This window comes from Canis lupus, chromosome 14 (assembly GCF_011100685.1).
Source record: "Canis lupus familiaris isolate Mischka breed German Shepherd chromosome 14, alternate assembly UU_Cfam_GSD_1.0, whole genome shotgun sequence".
Taxonomy (NCBI): Eukaryota; Metazoa; Chordata; class Mammalia; order Carnivora; family Canidae; genus Canis; species Canis lupus.
This window is the reverse complement of record NC_049235.1, coordinates 42,901,054-42,916,311: the sequence shown is the minus strand read 5'-3', so window position 1 is coordinate 42,916,311 and position 15,258 is coordinate 42,901,054. Positions and strand designations below refer to the sequence as shown.

General features: G+C 41.7%; 1 protein-coding gene across 1 annotated transcript in view; it reads right to left on the bottom strand.

The window, feature by feature from the left end:
- Positions 1-13,763, bottom strand: part of PLEKHA8 (pleckstrin homology domain containing A8) — a 52,998-nt gene extending 39,235 nt beyond the window's left edge. Inside the window, 1 exon segment of the mRNA NM_001167698.1 lies at positions 13,404-13,763. Coding sequence (NP_001161170.1) covers positions 13,404-13,443 — 40 coding nt within the window. The 5' untranslated portion in view covers positions 13,444-13,763.
- Positions 13,764-15,258: the final 1,495 nt, after the last annotated feature.

Sequence of the window (15,258 nt, the reverse complement as noted above, 5' to 3'; positions counted from 1 at the left end):
TATACATCATTCTTAGGCTTTTACCTAAGTATTTCATTTTAGGGGGTGCAAATGTAAATGGTACTGTGTTTAAAATTTCAAATTCTACTTGGTCATTGTTGGTATATGGGAAAGCAATGACTTGCACATAAACTTTGTATCCTGCAACTTTGCTACAACTGCTTAGGACTTCCACTTTTTTGGTTAGTTCTTTCAGATTGTCTACATAGGTGATTATGTCACATGTGAATAAAGACAGTTTTGTTTTGTTTTTTAAAGATCTGAGAGTATGCATGCACACACGTGTGTGGGAGGAGCAAAGGGAGAACAGAATCCTGAAGCAGACTCCCTGCTGAGCACAAAGCTTACTTGGGGCTTGACCTCAAGACCCTGAGACCCCCATCTGAGCCGAAATAAAGAGCTGGCTGCTCAACTAAGCCATCCAGGTACCCCAACAAAGACAGTTTTATGTCTTCCTTCCAAATCTGTACACTATTAATTTCCTCGCCTTGCCTTATATATTAGCAAGGGCTTCTGTATGATGTTAAAAAGGAGTGGTGAGAGAACATCTTTGCCTTATAGTTGATTTTAGTGGGAAAAATTCTAGTTTCTCATCATAAAGTATGATGTTAGCTGTAGGTTTTTGGAAAATAGTCTTTAATCAAGTTGAGAAAGTTTTCTTCCATTCCCAGTTTAAGGAATTTTTAACATGAATATGTGATTTACTAAATGGTTTTTCTATCTATTGATATGACCATTTGATTTTTCTTTTTATGCTCATTAATAGAATGGGTTACATTAATGGATAACATTAATGCATTACCAGACTTGCACATCTGGGATAAATTTTAATTGGTTATATATACAATTCTTTTTATACATTTTTGGATTCAATTTGCTGATATCTTGTTGAGGACTTGTGCATCTATGTTCGTATATCCTTTTATTTTCAATCTGTATCTTTACATTTAAAGTAGAATCTCATAGACAGCATATGGTTTGGTCTTGTTTTTCACCCTGACAATCTGTGCCTTTTATCTATTTAGACCACTAACATTTAATATTTTATCAATAGAGTTGGAATTAGTGTCACTTTTTATTATTTTTCTGGTTGTTTCCTGCTTTGGTATTGGTTACTTTGTTCCTCCCTTTCCTGTCTTATTTTGGATTATAGGATTCCATTTTATCCACTGAATCTTCTGCTTTATCTCTTGATATTTTTCCAATGGTTGCTCTAGGGCTTGAGAAATAGATATCTAACTTTTCGGCCTACTTAGAATTAATATTTCACCATTTTAAGCAAAATAGACAAGTTTAAAACCAAAGAAGTCCTTTTAGGGCAGCCCCGGTGGCGCAGCGGTTTGGCGCCGCCTGCAGCCTGGGGTGTGATCTTGGAGACCTGGGATAGAGTCCCACATCGGGCTCCCTGCATGGAGCCTGCTTCTCCCTCTGCCTGTATCTCTGCCTCTCTCAATCTGTGTCTATGAATAAATAAATAAAATCTTTAAAAAAAAAAAACTTTAAAAAAAGTCCTTTTAGCCTTCCTTCTTTATATTATAGTTACCATAAGTATTACATCTACATTCAATGAACACTCCCACTGATGATGTTATAATTTTTGCTTCCCCTAGTCAAAGACATTTTAAAGAACTTAAGAGTGGAAAAGGTTTATCATATTTGCATGATTATTTATCATTTCTGTTGCTCTTCCTTTTATCCTGATGTTCTACATTTCCCATGATATCAGCTTAAAGAACTGCCTTTAACATTTTAGTTTTTCTCCATCTAGGGATGTTTTTATTTTGCCTTAACTCTTAGAGAGTATTTTATTAAATACAGAATTCTGTGGACAATTCTTTTCTTTCAGAATGTTAAGATACCGTTCTATTGTCTTCTACTCCATATTTCCTGGTACGAAATCCCAGATACTGAAACTGTTTTCCTATTGCACTGTCTTTCTATTTTTGTTGCTTTTGAGTGTTTTTTGGTTTTCAGGAGTTCCATTCTGATATGTATGGTATGTCTTTTACACTGCTTAGAGTTTGGTGACTATCTTGAATTTGTAAATGTGCAGCTTTTGCCCAATTTGGGAAGTTTTCAGTTATTATTTTTTCAACCCCTTTTTCTTTACCTATGTCCTCTCCTTACCCTTCTCTTTGTTCCAATGCCTAAATATTAGACCTTTTGTTAATGTCCCCCAGGCCCTTGACTTTATATTTTTTTAATGGAGGTACAATTGATATTTAACATCAACATGATTTATGTATATATTGCAAAATGATCACAAGAAGTTTAGTATCTATTACCACACATACTTACAAATTTTTTTTTCTGTAATAAGAACTTTAAGATTTACTCTCTTAGCAATTTTCAAATATACAACACACTATTACTAACTATAGTCATTGTGCTGTATATCACCAAGACTTGTTTTTTTTTTGGGGGGGGGGGAGTGGGGAGAGGAAAATGGAGAGAGAATCCCAGACAGGATCTAGCCCCAGTGTAGAGCCCGACAAGACCCCGAGATTATGACCTGAGGATGCTTAACCGACTGAGCCACTCAGGTGCCCCTTATTTTTCTTGTAAGTGGAAGTTTGTATCCCTGAGGTTTTACTCATTTATTTTTTTTTTCCTCTTCTTTCGACTGGGTAATTTCTATTGACTTTATCTTCAAGCTCACTGATTCTTTCCTGTGTCATTTATATTCTACTGAGCCCACCTGAGTGATTTTTTTAAAAATTATATTATACTTTTTAGTTCTAAAATGTCCATTTAATCCTTTTTAGCATTTTATATTTCTCTGCTAAGAATCTCTACCTTTCCATTTGTTACAAGAATGTTCATCTTTACCATGCGTGGTTGTTCAAGTGTTGTATTCCCTCTCCAGTCCACTTGCTATTACTTACTTTTCAGAGTTCTCAAGTAATTGCTTGAGTACTTTGTTCAGTTTTTAGCTGTAATCAGTGGAAGAGGGACTACAGTGAACTTACTCTACCGTGGCCCAATAACAACACTCTTAAATAGAACTGGTAGGTTACCCACTAAGTGAATGTCAACCTCATGCTAGGGTACATCACTCTGCCTATAAACCCATCATAGTTTCTTCAGAACTTCTGTCAATTAGATGTTATGGGAAACCAGTTTAAAATCTTACTGTTTAACAGGAAAAAAAAAGATTAAAAAAATTAACATGTTGTGAATTTTTAAAAATTCATAATGAAATACTGCTTTGTAGAAAAGCAGAAAAACAAAAGAAGGAGCTATTTAAATCTCTTCTAGAAAATTAAGCTAAAAGTAAAAAAAATGAAGGAAAGGTGCTTTTTCGTCAATCATAAGAGTAAAATCAAGTGACCATAATAAAAAAGGAACAGAACCTAAGAGGCAAAAGGGCTGAATGAGCCTCTAACTTCTATCAGCTTTTAATTTCCTTCTGTACAGAATTATAGCATGAGTCTAATAGTCTCTTTCAGCTTTCAAAACCTGTAAACCTCCATCTTAATTCAAAGTAACAGGAAACTCGATTCTTCCATAGAATCTATTTCAAGAGAAAGTAATGTCAAAAAAATAAAGGGAGACTAAACTTCTCCATAGGAAAAAAAAAAATAAAAATAAAAAATAAAAAAAAATAAAAATAAATATATTTCTCCATAGGATTAACAATCTTTCTGAAGTGGTGAGTCAAGACTTAAATTTATTCACCATAAATTATGATTGCTGTATTCATAACCCATGTATATTATATGATGGTTATAATACATTTTATCATGGATGTTTTACAGATATGTTAAAGGTGAGAAAACCTACCATTTTTACACTGAAGGAAAGCATAGTTATTGACCCTGATCTCTAGTCTTGGTGTTTTCCATGTCCAGTTGTGTGTGCTCACTTATATCCCACCTCATCAGAGCCCTCCCCCACAACTCAGCTTCCCTTGGGGAGCTTCAGACAGGACAGGAGATTTGTTATCTGTGTGCTCCTCTGCCAGGTCAGTCATTAGAGTTTTGTTGCAGCTGGAAAAGAGGGAAGAAGAGACATCCCTAATAGTAACAGATAATAACCAAGTATTAACTAAATTACAGGTTCCTCAATTTACCATTAATTAATTCACAAAGCATTTTTTGAGCACTTATAATTTGCCAGGCTTAGAGATTTAGAGAAAAGAAGATCCTAGCTTCAAAGAGTAAAAGTCTACTGGGGAGTCAGACATACAGATGGTGAGGAGACTATAATTACAATATATTATATCAAATTCTCTTTAGAATCTTCTGTTGGAGTCTGCTGTAAGTCACCTCTGCTGTGTGCTTTGGGCTATCAAACTGGGCAATGCTTACTTGTTCTGGGCAATGCTTCTTGTATGTGTCACCATCACCTTAATCAAGAAAATAGGAAAGTTTGGTTCAAGTTCAGACTCAGAACACCTAGATATGTCTTCTTGAGCATGTTACTTAATTCATCTGGACATTATTTTCCAATTTATAAATGAGAGAGATGGACTAAACTTGAGTATCTAAGGTTTAACATGTCCTCTTCCTTCTGACTATGATGTCACTTTTAACAAATGCAGCAATCTCTTACTCTCTTAGTTCCTAACCTGAGGGCCCCTGCTGCTCTATCCCTCCACGTCAGTCACTCAGTCTTCTCCTCCTTTTCACTTTTGGCTTCAACATTACACCATGCCCATGCTGAGGCACACTATAAAATCATGGGAAGGACATGAAGTCAGGGAGACCTGGCTCAATACCTATTTGCTGTGCGATTCTTTTTTTATTTTCAAGGTTTACTTATTTATTTGAGAGAGAAAGAGAGAAACACAAGCAGACTCCTTGCTGAGCGAGGAGCCTGACACAGGGCTTGATCTCACAACCCTCAGATCAGACCTGAGATGAAACCAAGAGTTGGATCAAATGACTATGCCACAGGCGCTCCATGCTGTGTGATTCTAAGTTAACTACTTAAGAACCTTGGTTTATTCATCTGTGAAATGGAGGATGCTGCTTCCCTTTTCCTCTTCCATCATCATTTTGTCCCTATTATTTCAGCTTTTCCTCCTCCCTTAACATGTTTTAGCCAGCTGGATCTTCCTTATGTATTGTTTTTACCTGTTTTTCCTTCCTATTCAGAAACTCCAAGGGACTCCCTAACAATTAAAAACTCTCAGGCTTGACTTGGATTAATCCAACAACACCCCAGTACTTCCTTCTGGTCTCAGGACGCACTCTCCCTTTTAGTACTACTGGTTTCCTCACTTCTGTTCTCTCACTTGCCCCTTCTGTTCAGGTCAATTCTACCCACCCACTGGTCCCACCTCCTCCATGAAGTTTTCCCTGATCACTCCTGAAAAAGGATTCCTACATTTTCCTTTCCTCCCCTTCCACTTCCCTTCTTTCCTTCCCCCCCCACTCCCTTCCTTCTAGAATTCCTATTTTTTTTCTTGACAAAAGTATGCCTGTTTGGACATGTTCTAACTTTCTTCTCTATATCATTTCTCTCTGCTTACACAGGCCTCAGATGAAGGGGCTGGTCTCCACCCAGGTTGTGTATACTGGCCGGTAGAGGCAGAAAAACAGAAGGATATCTGTGATGTCAACCTGGATGACATTTCAGCCTATCAGGGATACCCCAAATTTGCCTTTAAAATTCTAATAAAGACACCGGAGGGTGACAGGTAACAGCTAACTACACCTATGGATCAGCTATATGCAATGTGGTTCTTTTAAGTCTTGTCAAACCACAACCTTGAAATAACCACGTAAAGGCTTAATAAGGGTCAAAATCATGAACTTAGAAGGGTATTTTTTCATAGTTAAGGATATCCACTAGACTATGATCTACTTGAGAACAGGATCATGTCTTACTCAAAACAGTATCTCTAACACCCACACAGGGTCTAGTAAGAAGCTGATACTCAGTGTTTCATTCATACTCAGTGAATGAACGATGACTGGGGACTATTAAACTGCATTAAAAAGTAGATTGCTGAAACCATTCCTCTGGTATTTAAAAAGCAAGAGAGAGCCACCCTTGTTTTGGATTGTATAGGAACAATTCTATCTAAAGGACATGGAGTAGATCCTCAAGCAAATGAGATTTTGCTTCCTTGATGTAATAAGAATACTGAGAAAGCTCAGCCCTCTCTTTGACTACCTTTAAGTTTTACATTTTTCCATCTCTCCTGATACTGTCACACACTCCATGAGCCAACTTGAAAATGGATCCAGGGAGAGAAATGCTCAAGCATCATAGTATTCTTTTGGACTTACCCTTCCTGTTGTCTCATTCATCTGTCTTGTGTCCAACAAAGCTCTGTTGCCTGTTTTCTTATCTGTCTCAAATCTATTCCTAATGTAACTTAATTGGCTTTTGCTCAATTCTAAGCAAGATGAAAGTAATGGTAACAGGAAATGGCAGATTAAACACTGAGAGTACAGTCTGAAAAAAATGGTCCCCAGGCCTCTTCAGTCTACAGACCACTTCAATGACCTAAGACTCCACAGTCACTCTAACATCTCCAACCACATCACACACAGATCAGAATCAATGGAAAGACTGGTGCCGCTTTTGATGGAGTGCCACTGAGGCAATGGTCTAATGTCTTTATGCTCCTTAACAAATTACTAATTTTTGCTAGAAGCAAAGGTAAGTAGTACACAGAATTACATGATCTGTAATCAGCATTCATTCAAAAGAACGACTGTCAGGGCAGCCCCCATGGTGCAGCGGTTTAGTGCCGCCTGCAGCCCGGGGCCTGGTCCTGGAGACCAGGGATTGAGTTCCACATCGGGCTCCCTGCATGGAGCCTGCTTCTCCCTTTGCCTGTGTCTCTGCCTCTCTCTCTCTCTCTCTCTCTCGCTCTGTATCTCTCATGAGTAAATAAAATAAAATCTTTAAAAAAAAAAATTACTGTCATAAGACGACAGAGCCTATTTCAAGATTCTGATGGTTCATTTGAATATCTTCCTTTATAAATTATACCACTCTAATTTCCAAAAGCAGGATTTAAAGAATTCAGGATACATATCATATACTCTCATCAGCCATGAGGAGCCACAGTTTGCACAGACAAAATAAACTGAAATTTTCTGGTACTGTTAATCAAAACAGCTATCCAACTAACCTAACAGTAAATGAACTATGTACCAGGCAGGTTCATATATGTTATCCATTTCATCCTTATAATAAACCTAGTATGGCTATTATTCTTGCTGTCATCTTAAAACTGAGGCTCAGGGAGATTAAGTAACCTGCTCAAGGCATCAGCGCTATTAAGTAGCAGAGCAGAACTCTGAACTCAGGGCTTTCTGACTTCATCTCTTTGGCTTTAAAACATTCAAATATATTGGCCCATGGTCCTGTCACTGAAATCATGAATAAAGAGCTGAACTCTGGATGCCACAGAGAATAAGGAAGAATAAAGGTGACCCTTAACTCATATCATACACAAAAATTAATTCAAAATGGACCACAGACCTAAATGTAACAGCTCAAGCTATAAAAATTTGGGAAAAAAACAGGAGTAAATCTTTGTGACTTTGGGTTAAGTTAGGCAATAGTTTAGTAAGATATGACAGGAAAACCACAGAAATAAAAGAAAAAAATTGATAAACTAGGCATCAAAATTAAAAACATCTGTGCTGCAAATGATACCATTAAGAAAGTAAAAGGCAATTTACAGAATAGGAAAAAATATTTGCAAATTACATATTTAATAAAGAACCTGCATCCAGAATAAAGAACTCTTACAATTCCACAATGAAAAAATAACTCAATCAACAAGTGGGCAAAGTCCGTAAATACATATTTCTTCAAAGAATATCTATAAATGGCTCATAAGCACATGAAAAGATGATCAACATCGTTAGTCATTAGAAAAACAGAACTCGGGGAATCCCCGGTTGGCTCAGCGGTTTGGCGTCTGCCTTTGGTCTAGGGTGTGATTCTGGAGTGGCGGGATCGAGTCCCACGTCAGGCTCCCTGCATGGAGCCTGCTTCTCCCTCTGCCTGTTTCTGTGTCTCTGCCTCTCTCTCTCTCCCTCTCCTCTCTGTGTATTCTCATGAATAAATAAATAAAATCTTTAAAAAAAAAAAAAGAAAAAGAAAAATAGAATTCAAAACCACAATGAGATACCACTTAACACTCACTGGAATGGATATAATAAAAAAGACAGATAATAATAAGTGTTGGTGAAAATGTGGAGAAATAAGAACATTTTTTTCATTACTGATAAGAACGTAAAATAGTGCAGCCAGTTTGGAAAAAAGTTTGTTCCCCCAAACTGTTCAAGAGAATTACCATGTGATCCAGCAATTACACTCCTAGGTTTATATTCAAGAGAAATAAAAACATGTCCACACAAAAACCTGCCACAAATATTCACAGCACTGTTACTCATAAAACCAAAAGAATAGAGCAACTCCAATTTCTAATTGATGAATGGATAAACAAAATATGATATATCTGTACAGTGGAGTATTATTTGTAATAAAAAGAAATGAAATACTGATGTATGTTATATATCCATGAACCCAAAAAAACATTATACTAGATAAAATAAGCCAGTCACAGAAAGACCACATAATGTAGGACTCCTTTCATATGAAATGTCTAGAATAGACAAGTTTACACAGACATAAGATTAGTGGTTGTCAAGGGCAAGAGGGGGTGGGGTGGAAAAGATTGCTAACTGGGTTTCTTTAGGGGATAATGCAAATGTTTTAAAATTGCAGTTATGGTTACACTCTATAAATACACTAAGAACTACTAACTAGTATACTTTAAATGAGTGAAACTTATGATAAGTGAATATTTATCTCAATAAAGAGGCTAAAGCAACAACAACAAAAAATGTTGACCAGGGTTATGAGACCATGAGAATCTTGCTCTGATCACTCACATTCCAGATGTCCTCTTGGCACTGTTTATATAGCACAAACATATATGGGCAGGAGTCACCTTCCTTCACCTGAGTTGGGGTGTAGTAAGCAAAATTATGGTACTTTCTCAGACAACCATCTGGTCAGCATGATGCAAGCTTGTGTTATTTCTGGAATGCAGTACTGCAATGTGCTTGTGCCCTAACCTGCTGGTTGGGCCCCTGAAGCCTGCAGCTGGATAGAGCTCTGGGCAGCAGACCTCCCATTTGCTGAGAGAGCAGGAAAGGGACCTAAAACTGCAAAACAGAAAGCTCACAGCACAGTTCAGAAAATTTTCTTGTGACAAAACACATGCACAATATTGAGCAAAGTCTTCCTCACTCCTGAACTCTTCCTTTCCTCCTACCCCCAAATAGAGTCTGCTATTCTAGGTCAACATACTTTAAATATAGGTGCATTATGAATCAGCTAGAATTATATAATGATCAAGCAGGAAGGACCTTTCAAAATATTATGTAATGGAGCAATGACTCTGAAGCCACTTACTATGTGACCTTGGGCCAGTTTCTTTACCTTTCTGTGTCTCAAGATCTTCATCTGGAATATGGGAATAAAGGCAACTGCTTCTTAAAACTGCTGTGAAGATTAAATGACTTAATCCATATAGAATGTTTAGAATAGTGCCTGGAACATTATTAAGTTTTTTACTATCTTTATAATTATTAACTGGTAAATCTCATCATTTTTATGGAGGAAGATGCTAAGCTCAGAATGGTAAAGCGACTCTGAAGCTGGCAGTGATAGAGCTGGTATCAACTGACTCCTCAACTAGGATTCTACTACAGAGCACTAATTTACAAGTGTGTATGTATAATATTCCTTGAGCAAGTTTTAGGGCTTGAAAGATACAAATAACAAACCTATAATGCCTAGCTCTGTGTCTCACACTACATAGGTGTTTGTGAAATGTTTGATCCGTTTCCTTTGCATTCCAGGTTTAATCAAATACCTGAAGAGAGGGTTTGACCCTAAATCAGATGCTTAAAAAGTAGGATGGCTCAGGGCTCTTGGAAGAAAATACACATGAGCTCTCCTTTACTTTTTTTTTCTTCCACTTTTCTTTTAAGGAGCAGATGGTACCTGAGTATAATACCTAATGTATTAGAAAAAGAACTGCTTCTATTTCTGTATTTTGGCACCACACTCATGCAAGCAATTTAGATACTATTCTCAGGGTTTGATGATGTTTCCAACTTTCAGTAACTGATACCTACCAGTTTAATTCAAGAGGCAAAGAAATTCACAAAATAAATAACAGTATTTAGCAAAATACAGTAAACGCAACCAAAGTAAGCTTTTAAACAATCTCATCATTTCTCTCTCACCCACTCCCACCACTGCACCGTGTTTACCCCAGTGTAAGACGCCCTGCAGGAGCCTTTCAAGCTTCCTATCGACCCCCTGTAGCCCTGGTGGATGGAGCCTTATTAACTTTGCTCTCAACTCTGCAGCCACGTGGGTCTTCTTTCCTTTTCTTACTCACCTGTCTCTATCCTGCTTTCGGTCTTCATACTGACATTCTCTGTAGCTATAAATTCTTCTCAGCAACCTCCAACTGCAGCTCTGCCTTGACCTTGCTAACTAGTTAGCTTCTATTTATCCTTTAGGCTCTGCTGAAATCTCTTCTTCAGAGAAGCCTTCCCCAATGACCCAAGCTAGTTTCTCTCCTTCACCTTCCCCCAGACCACGCATGCTTGGAACATGCTTCTAAGTACTTATTCCATGATGTCTTTCTCCCCAACCAGACTATAAGCTCACTCAAAGGCTGGGACTGTGTCTGTCTTACTCTGTGTCGTGTCCCTTGCCCTGTGCCTGAGAAACTGCCTAGGACACACAGTAGGTGGTGACTGAAATTAACAATATCCTCCAAGTGATCCGAGGACCCGCTAATAAACTGATTTTCTAACTTCTCCACTCACATTTGCCAAAGGCTTCCCATATCAAGCAGTGGGTACGACAAAATTACACAAACAGGTATGATTTAGAGAAAAATTCAGCATGAACAAAAACTGGAATTTTTTGTATTTTAAAATTACTACATGCAAAATCCCAAGAAAAAATATTACTTTTAAAAACAAGCTTCAAAAAAATAAAATACAGGGGATCTCTGGGTGGCTTGGTGCTTTAGCGCCTGCCTTAGGCTACAGGGTGTGATCCCAGAGTCCCGGGATTGAGTCTCACATTGGGCTCCCTACATGGAGCCTGCTTCTCCCTCTGCCTGTGTCTCTGCCTCTCTCATGAATAAATAAAAAAACAAAAACAAACAAACAAACAAAAAAAAACACAAGCTTCAGAAAAGAAAAAGTAGTAATGTCTTCACCAAAGCGTGTCATTAATAGTCACACTATACTATACTCTTCTGGGAGACTAACTTACATAGGAAGATACAAGAAACAAGAATGCATTTGTTCTTCGTAGGCTATACTGTTTAAATTTATCTCCTGATGAAAGACAATGTACTGAAACATAATTTTAAGTATATTCAGGAGAAGTACCCAGTAGTGTGACAGGCTTCCATGAACAGTATGCCCACAATGAGGAGGCGCGTGGGTCCAAGGGAAGCAGCAGCATGATAAGAGGACAGCTGCCTCTGGCAATGGCTCCAGCCCCCTTTTTTTTAGGGCTTCCACCCTGGCACATTTGCAGAACTAACTTCTTTCACTTGGGGCAGAAAAAAGACGACTCTTTTCCAACAGGACAGATGGTACAGGCATCACAGGATAAAGATTCCAAAAGATCCTTCTAGAGAAGTTTTATTTTATTGAAGGGTACATAAAAAGAGTCAGGGGGGAAAAAAGGCATTTCACAACAGGAAACAGGGACTGTACCCAGAGACTAATCTTTCTATATAAAGGAGAAAGAGAGGAATAATAAAAGGTGAATCAGGGGATCCCTGGGTGGCTCAGCGGTTTAGCACCTGCCTTCGGCCCAGGGCATGATCCTGGAGTCCCAGGATGGAGTCCCACATCGGGCTTCCTGCTTAGAGCCTGCTTCTCCCTCTGCCTGTTTCTGTGTCTCTGCCTCTCTCTCTCTCTCTGTGTCATGAATAAATAAAATCATCAAAAAAAAAAAAAATGAAATGGTGGGGAGGAGATGGAAGAAAAGAAGGACCAGGGTTCAGGATGAAAGAAAAAAGTTAAAAAGCATGTGTGATGCAAAGAAAGGGGTGAAAGACCAGGAACTAAATTTTACTCAGTGACATAAGATCCATACATATCAAGGCTCAGAGAGATCTCAAAGGAAAATGACCCGATCGTGCATGTTTCTTTTGGCTTAGTAGAGTGTTAACCAGCATTGGACATTCACCAAAGCCCAGTCACAAGTTATCCACATCTAATTTCATCATTTGGCTTCAAAGAAAGTGCTCAAAAGCAAAGGCCAGATCTTCTAAAAACACTTCTCTTCCCTCAGTCTCTACTAATAAGAAAAATAAACAACTCACTTCTCACCACAATTTGCATAAGGAAGAGATCCTGGGTACACCCAACAGGTGCATTTTTGGCTGTGCCATGTAACCTCATCAAAGTCACTATACCAACTGATCCTCCCAGACACATCCGTGGTCACCACACTGCAACCTTTAAAAAACTGTTCTATCAGAGAAAGGATGGGACAGTATAGCTCTCTCACTGTAAGGGATCCTGGGAATACTTCCGGTTTCAAATATGCTATTAAAAGTGCCCACCTCAGTTTCTACAATAAAGTTCCCAAAAGGTGCCTAACACAATTTCCAGCAAGCAGAAGGCTTCTAACTTCTTACTAACATACTGGTTGCACAAATGGGAAAAAAAAAAAAAAAAGCTCGTTCTGAATCCTATTCCCAGTTGGAGGCTAAGTTATGACCTTCCAAGGTATGAAATAAAGTACTTCCACACATTGGAAAGGGGGCGGGGTACTATTTTTTTTTTTTTTTTTAAGCCATTCTGGCTCGGCAGTGCAACCAAAACAGTTGCTACGGTTTCATTCTTTTATGGTAATTTCCGAGTCCGTGAAACAAAAAAAGGATGCTCCGTTGAGAAACGCAAACACCGTGCACGGACTTTGGAGCTTTGAAAACTGTGTAGAGGCAAGTCCCGAGACGCCGGCCCGCGCACGGAGGGCTCCGAAGGGGACAAAAGGAAAAGTGTCCGCACCGGGAACTTTGCGCGGAAGAAAGGACGTCTCGCCCCTGGAATTCCAGCTCCCCTCGGGCACTCACCTGAGTGAGCCTTCCGACCTACCTGCTGGCCAGGGGAGACCGGCTCCTCCGCCGGCGCTGGACGGACCCCCAGGGGGCCCCACCGCGGGGGCCCGGCCTCCGTCGTGAGGCGGCGGCTCCGGCCCTCACCCAGCCGCGGGCTCGCGCAGCACGGGCGACACGGTTCTGTGAGCACAGCTCGGGGGGAATATTCCCGGCCGTGCAGGCCTCTCCCGCCTCGGGAGGGCCCGCGACCCCGACGCCGCCCTCCGGCCGCGCAAACAAAGGACGCGGCGCCCGGCGCGCCCCCACTCACCGCTCAGATAGTTGGTCCACTTGTACAGCACCCCCTCCATGGCGCCGCGGCCCTCGCCCTCGCCCTCGCCCTCGCCGTCGCCGTCGCCGTCGCCCGCCGGGCCCCTCACTGCCCCGAGCCCCAGGACGCGAGGAGCGCCGGCAGCAGGGCCATCGCCCGGCGCTGCCGAGCCGCCCGGACCCGCCGCGGGGACGCCGGGCCAGCCAGCCTCACATCCTCGGCCCGGGGGCGGGGTCACTGCGGCTGCCTCGGCACGTGAGGACGCGGCCGGCCGGGGGCCCCGAGCGGCGGGGCCGGCGCTCCGTCCCCCGGGAGGCCAAGGCGCTGGCGGGGCGTGGGGGGCGGCGGCTGCACCCTCCTCGCGGCCGCTAGCGAGGCGGCGGGTCTCCGGCCGCGCGACCGCGAGCTACCTGAGTCCCCGACCGGCCGGGCCCGGGGCTGGCTTGCGCATGCCCGGTGCGCCGTTCGCGCGCACGTTCCCGAAATCCACTCCGGGGCTTGGCAGCAACCGCGGCGGCGGCGGCGGCGGCGGCGGCGGCGGCGGCGGCGGGGCTGACGTAGACCGAGGGGATGGCCGGGAAATTGAGTCTTGGGAGGCTGGCTCGGGACGAGGCGACGGGTCCACGGGAAGGAGGGAGAGCTCTGTCTGCGACCAGTGCGGGACACGGTCCTGACTGTTCGCGGTACTGTCGATCGGAAAGAACCCACCTCTCGATGTTCGGGGGTGGGGTGGGGGGTGAGTGCCAAGGAGACCCCTTAGGGTGCCTCCTGCGTTCCAGTCCCCAGGTCCAGTCCTTATTGAAAGGCTAATTGAGGGGATCCCTGGGTGGCTCAGCGGGATAGCGCCTGCCTTCGGCCCGGGGCGTGACCCCGGAGTCCCGAGATCGAGTCCCGGGATCGAGTCCCGGGATCGAGTCATGGAATCGAGTCCCGGGATCGAGTCATGGGATCGAGTCATGGGATCGAGTCATGGGATCGAGTCATGGGATCGAGTCCCGCATCGGGTTCCCTGCATGGAGCCTGCCTCTCTCTCTCTGTGTCTCTCATGAATAAATAAAATCTTAAAAAAAAAAAAAAAAGGCTAATTGATCCCACAAAATCGAGTCGGTCACCAATAGAACCTATGGAGTTCATGGGAATCTCACGATAGGATACTGTGCACCTAGTGAGCATGTCTACACTCTCAGGCCTCGGAAGTGTGATCCGCGGACTGCTGCACTGGCATCACCGAGGAGCTTGTCGAAATTCCAAGATCTCACCCCAAGGCCTCCAGTGTCGAAATGTGCATTTTAACAAGATTCTCCGGGGGATTCCTAAGCAAATTAAAGTGTGAGAAAGTACTGGGCTGAGGATATTTGACCAGGGAAGACATTAACACCAGATTAAGTGCAGAAAGAGCTGGTTACGAAACAAGCTGTACCATCTGATCCAAATTGTTTTAGGCATACGTCACAGAAGCATGCCCCAAAACCTTAAGGTGATTATTTGTAGATGATGGCTCTATAGACCATTTTCCCCACCCCACCCCACCCCCTTTTTCTTTGGCATAAGATCGCCAAATTTAGCAAATAAAATACAGAACAATGGATTCGTTGTGTCTGAAACTCATATTTAATTCAACTCCTGTATTTTAACCGGAAAAAAAAAAAAACTATCTTCGTGCTTTCTAGTTTCTTCCACATCGACGACAGTGAACATGTTTTGCTTTTGAAATTAGGCGAAAACTGCAAAGCCAATAATTTTAAGCTAAGATGACCCAATGTAGCTCACAACCCGTGATTACGGTTTCTTTTCTTTTTTTAAAGTGGAGGCCCGCCCGTCCTCATCCACGCTGGGAGCTACCCCTGACCCCCTA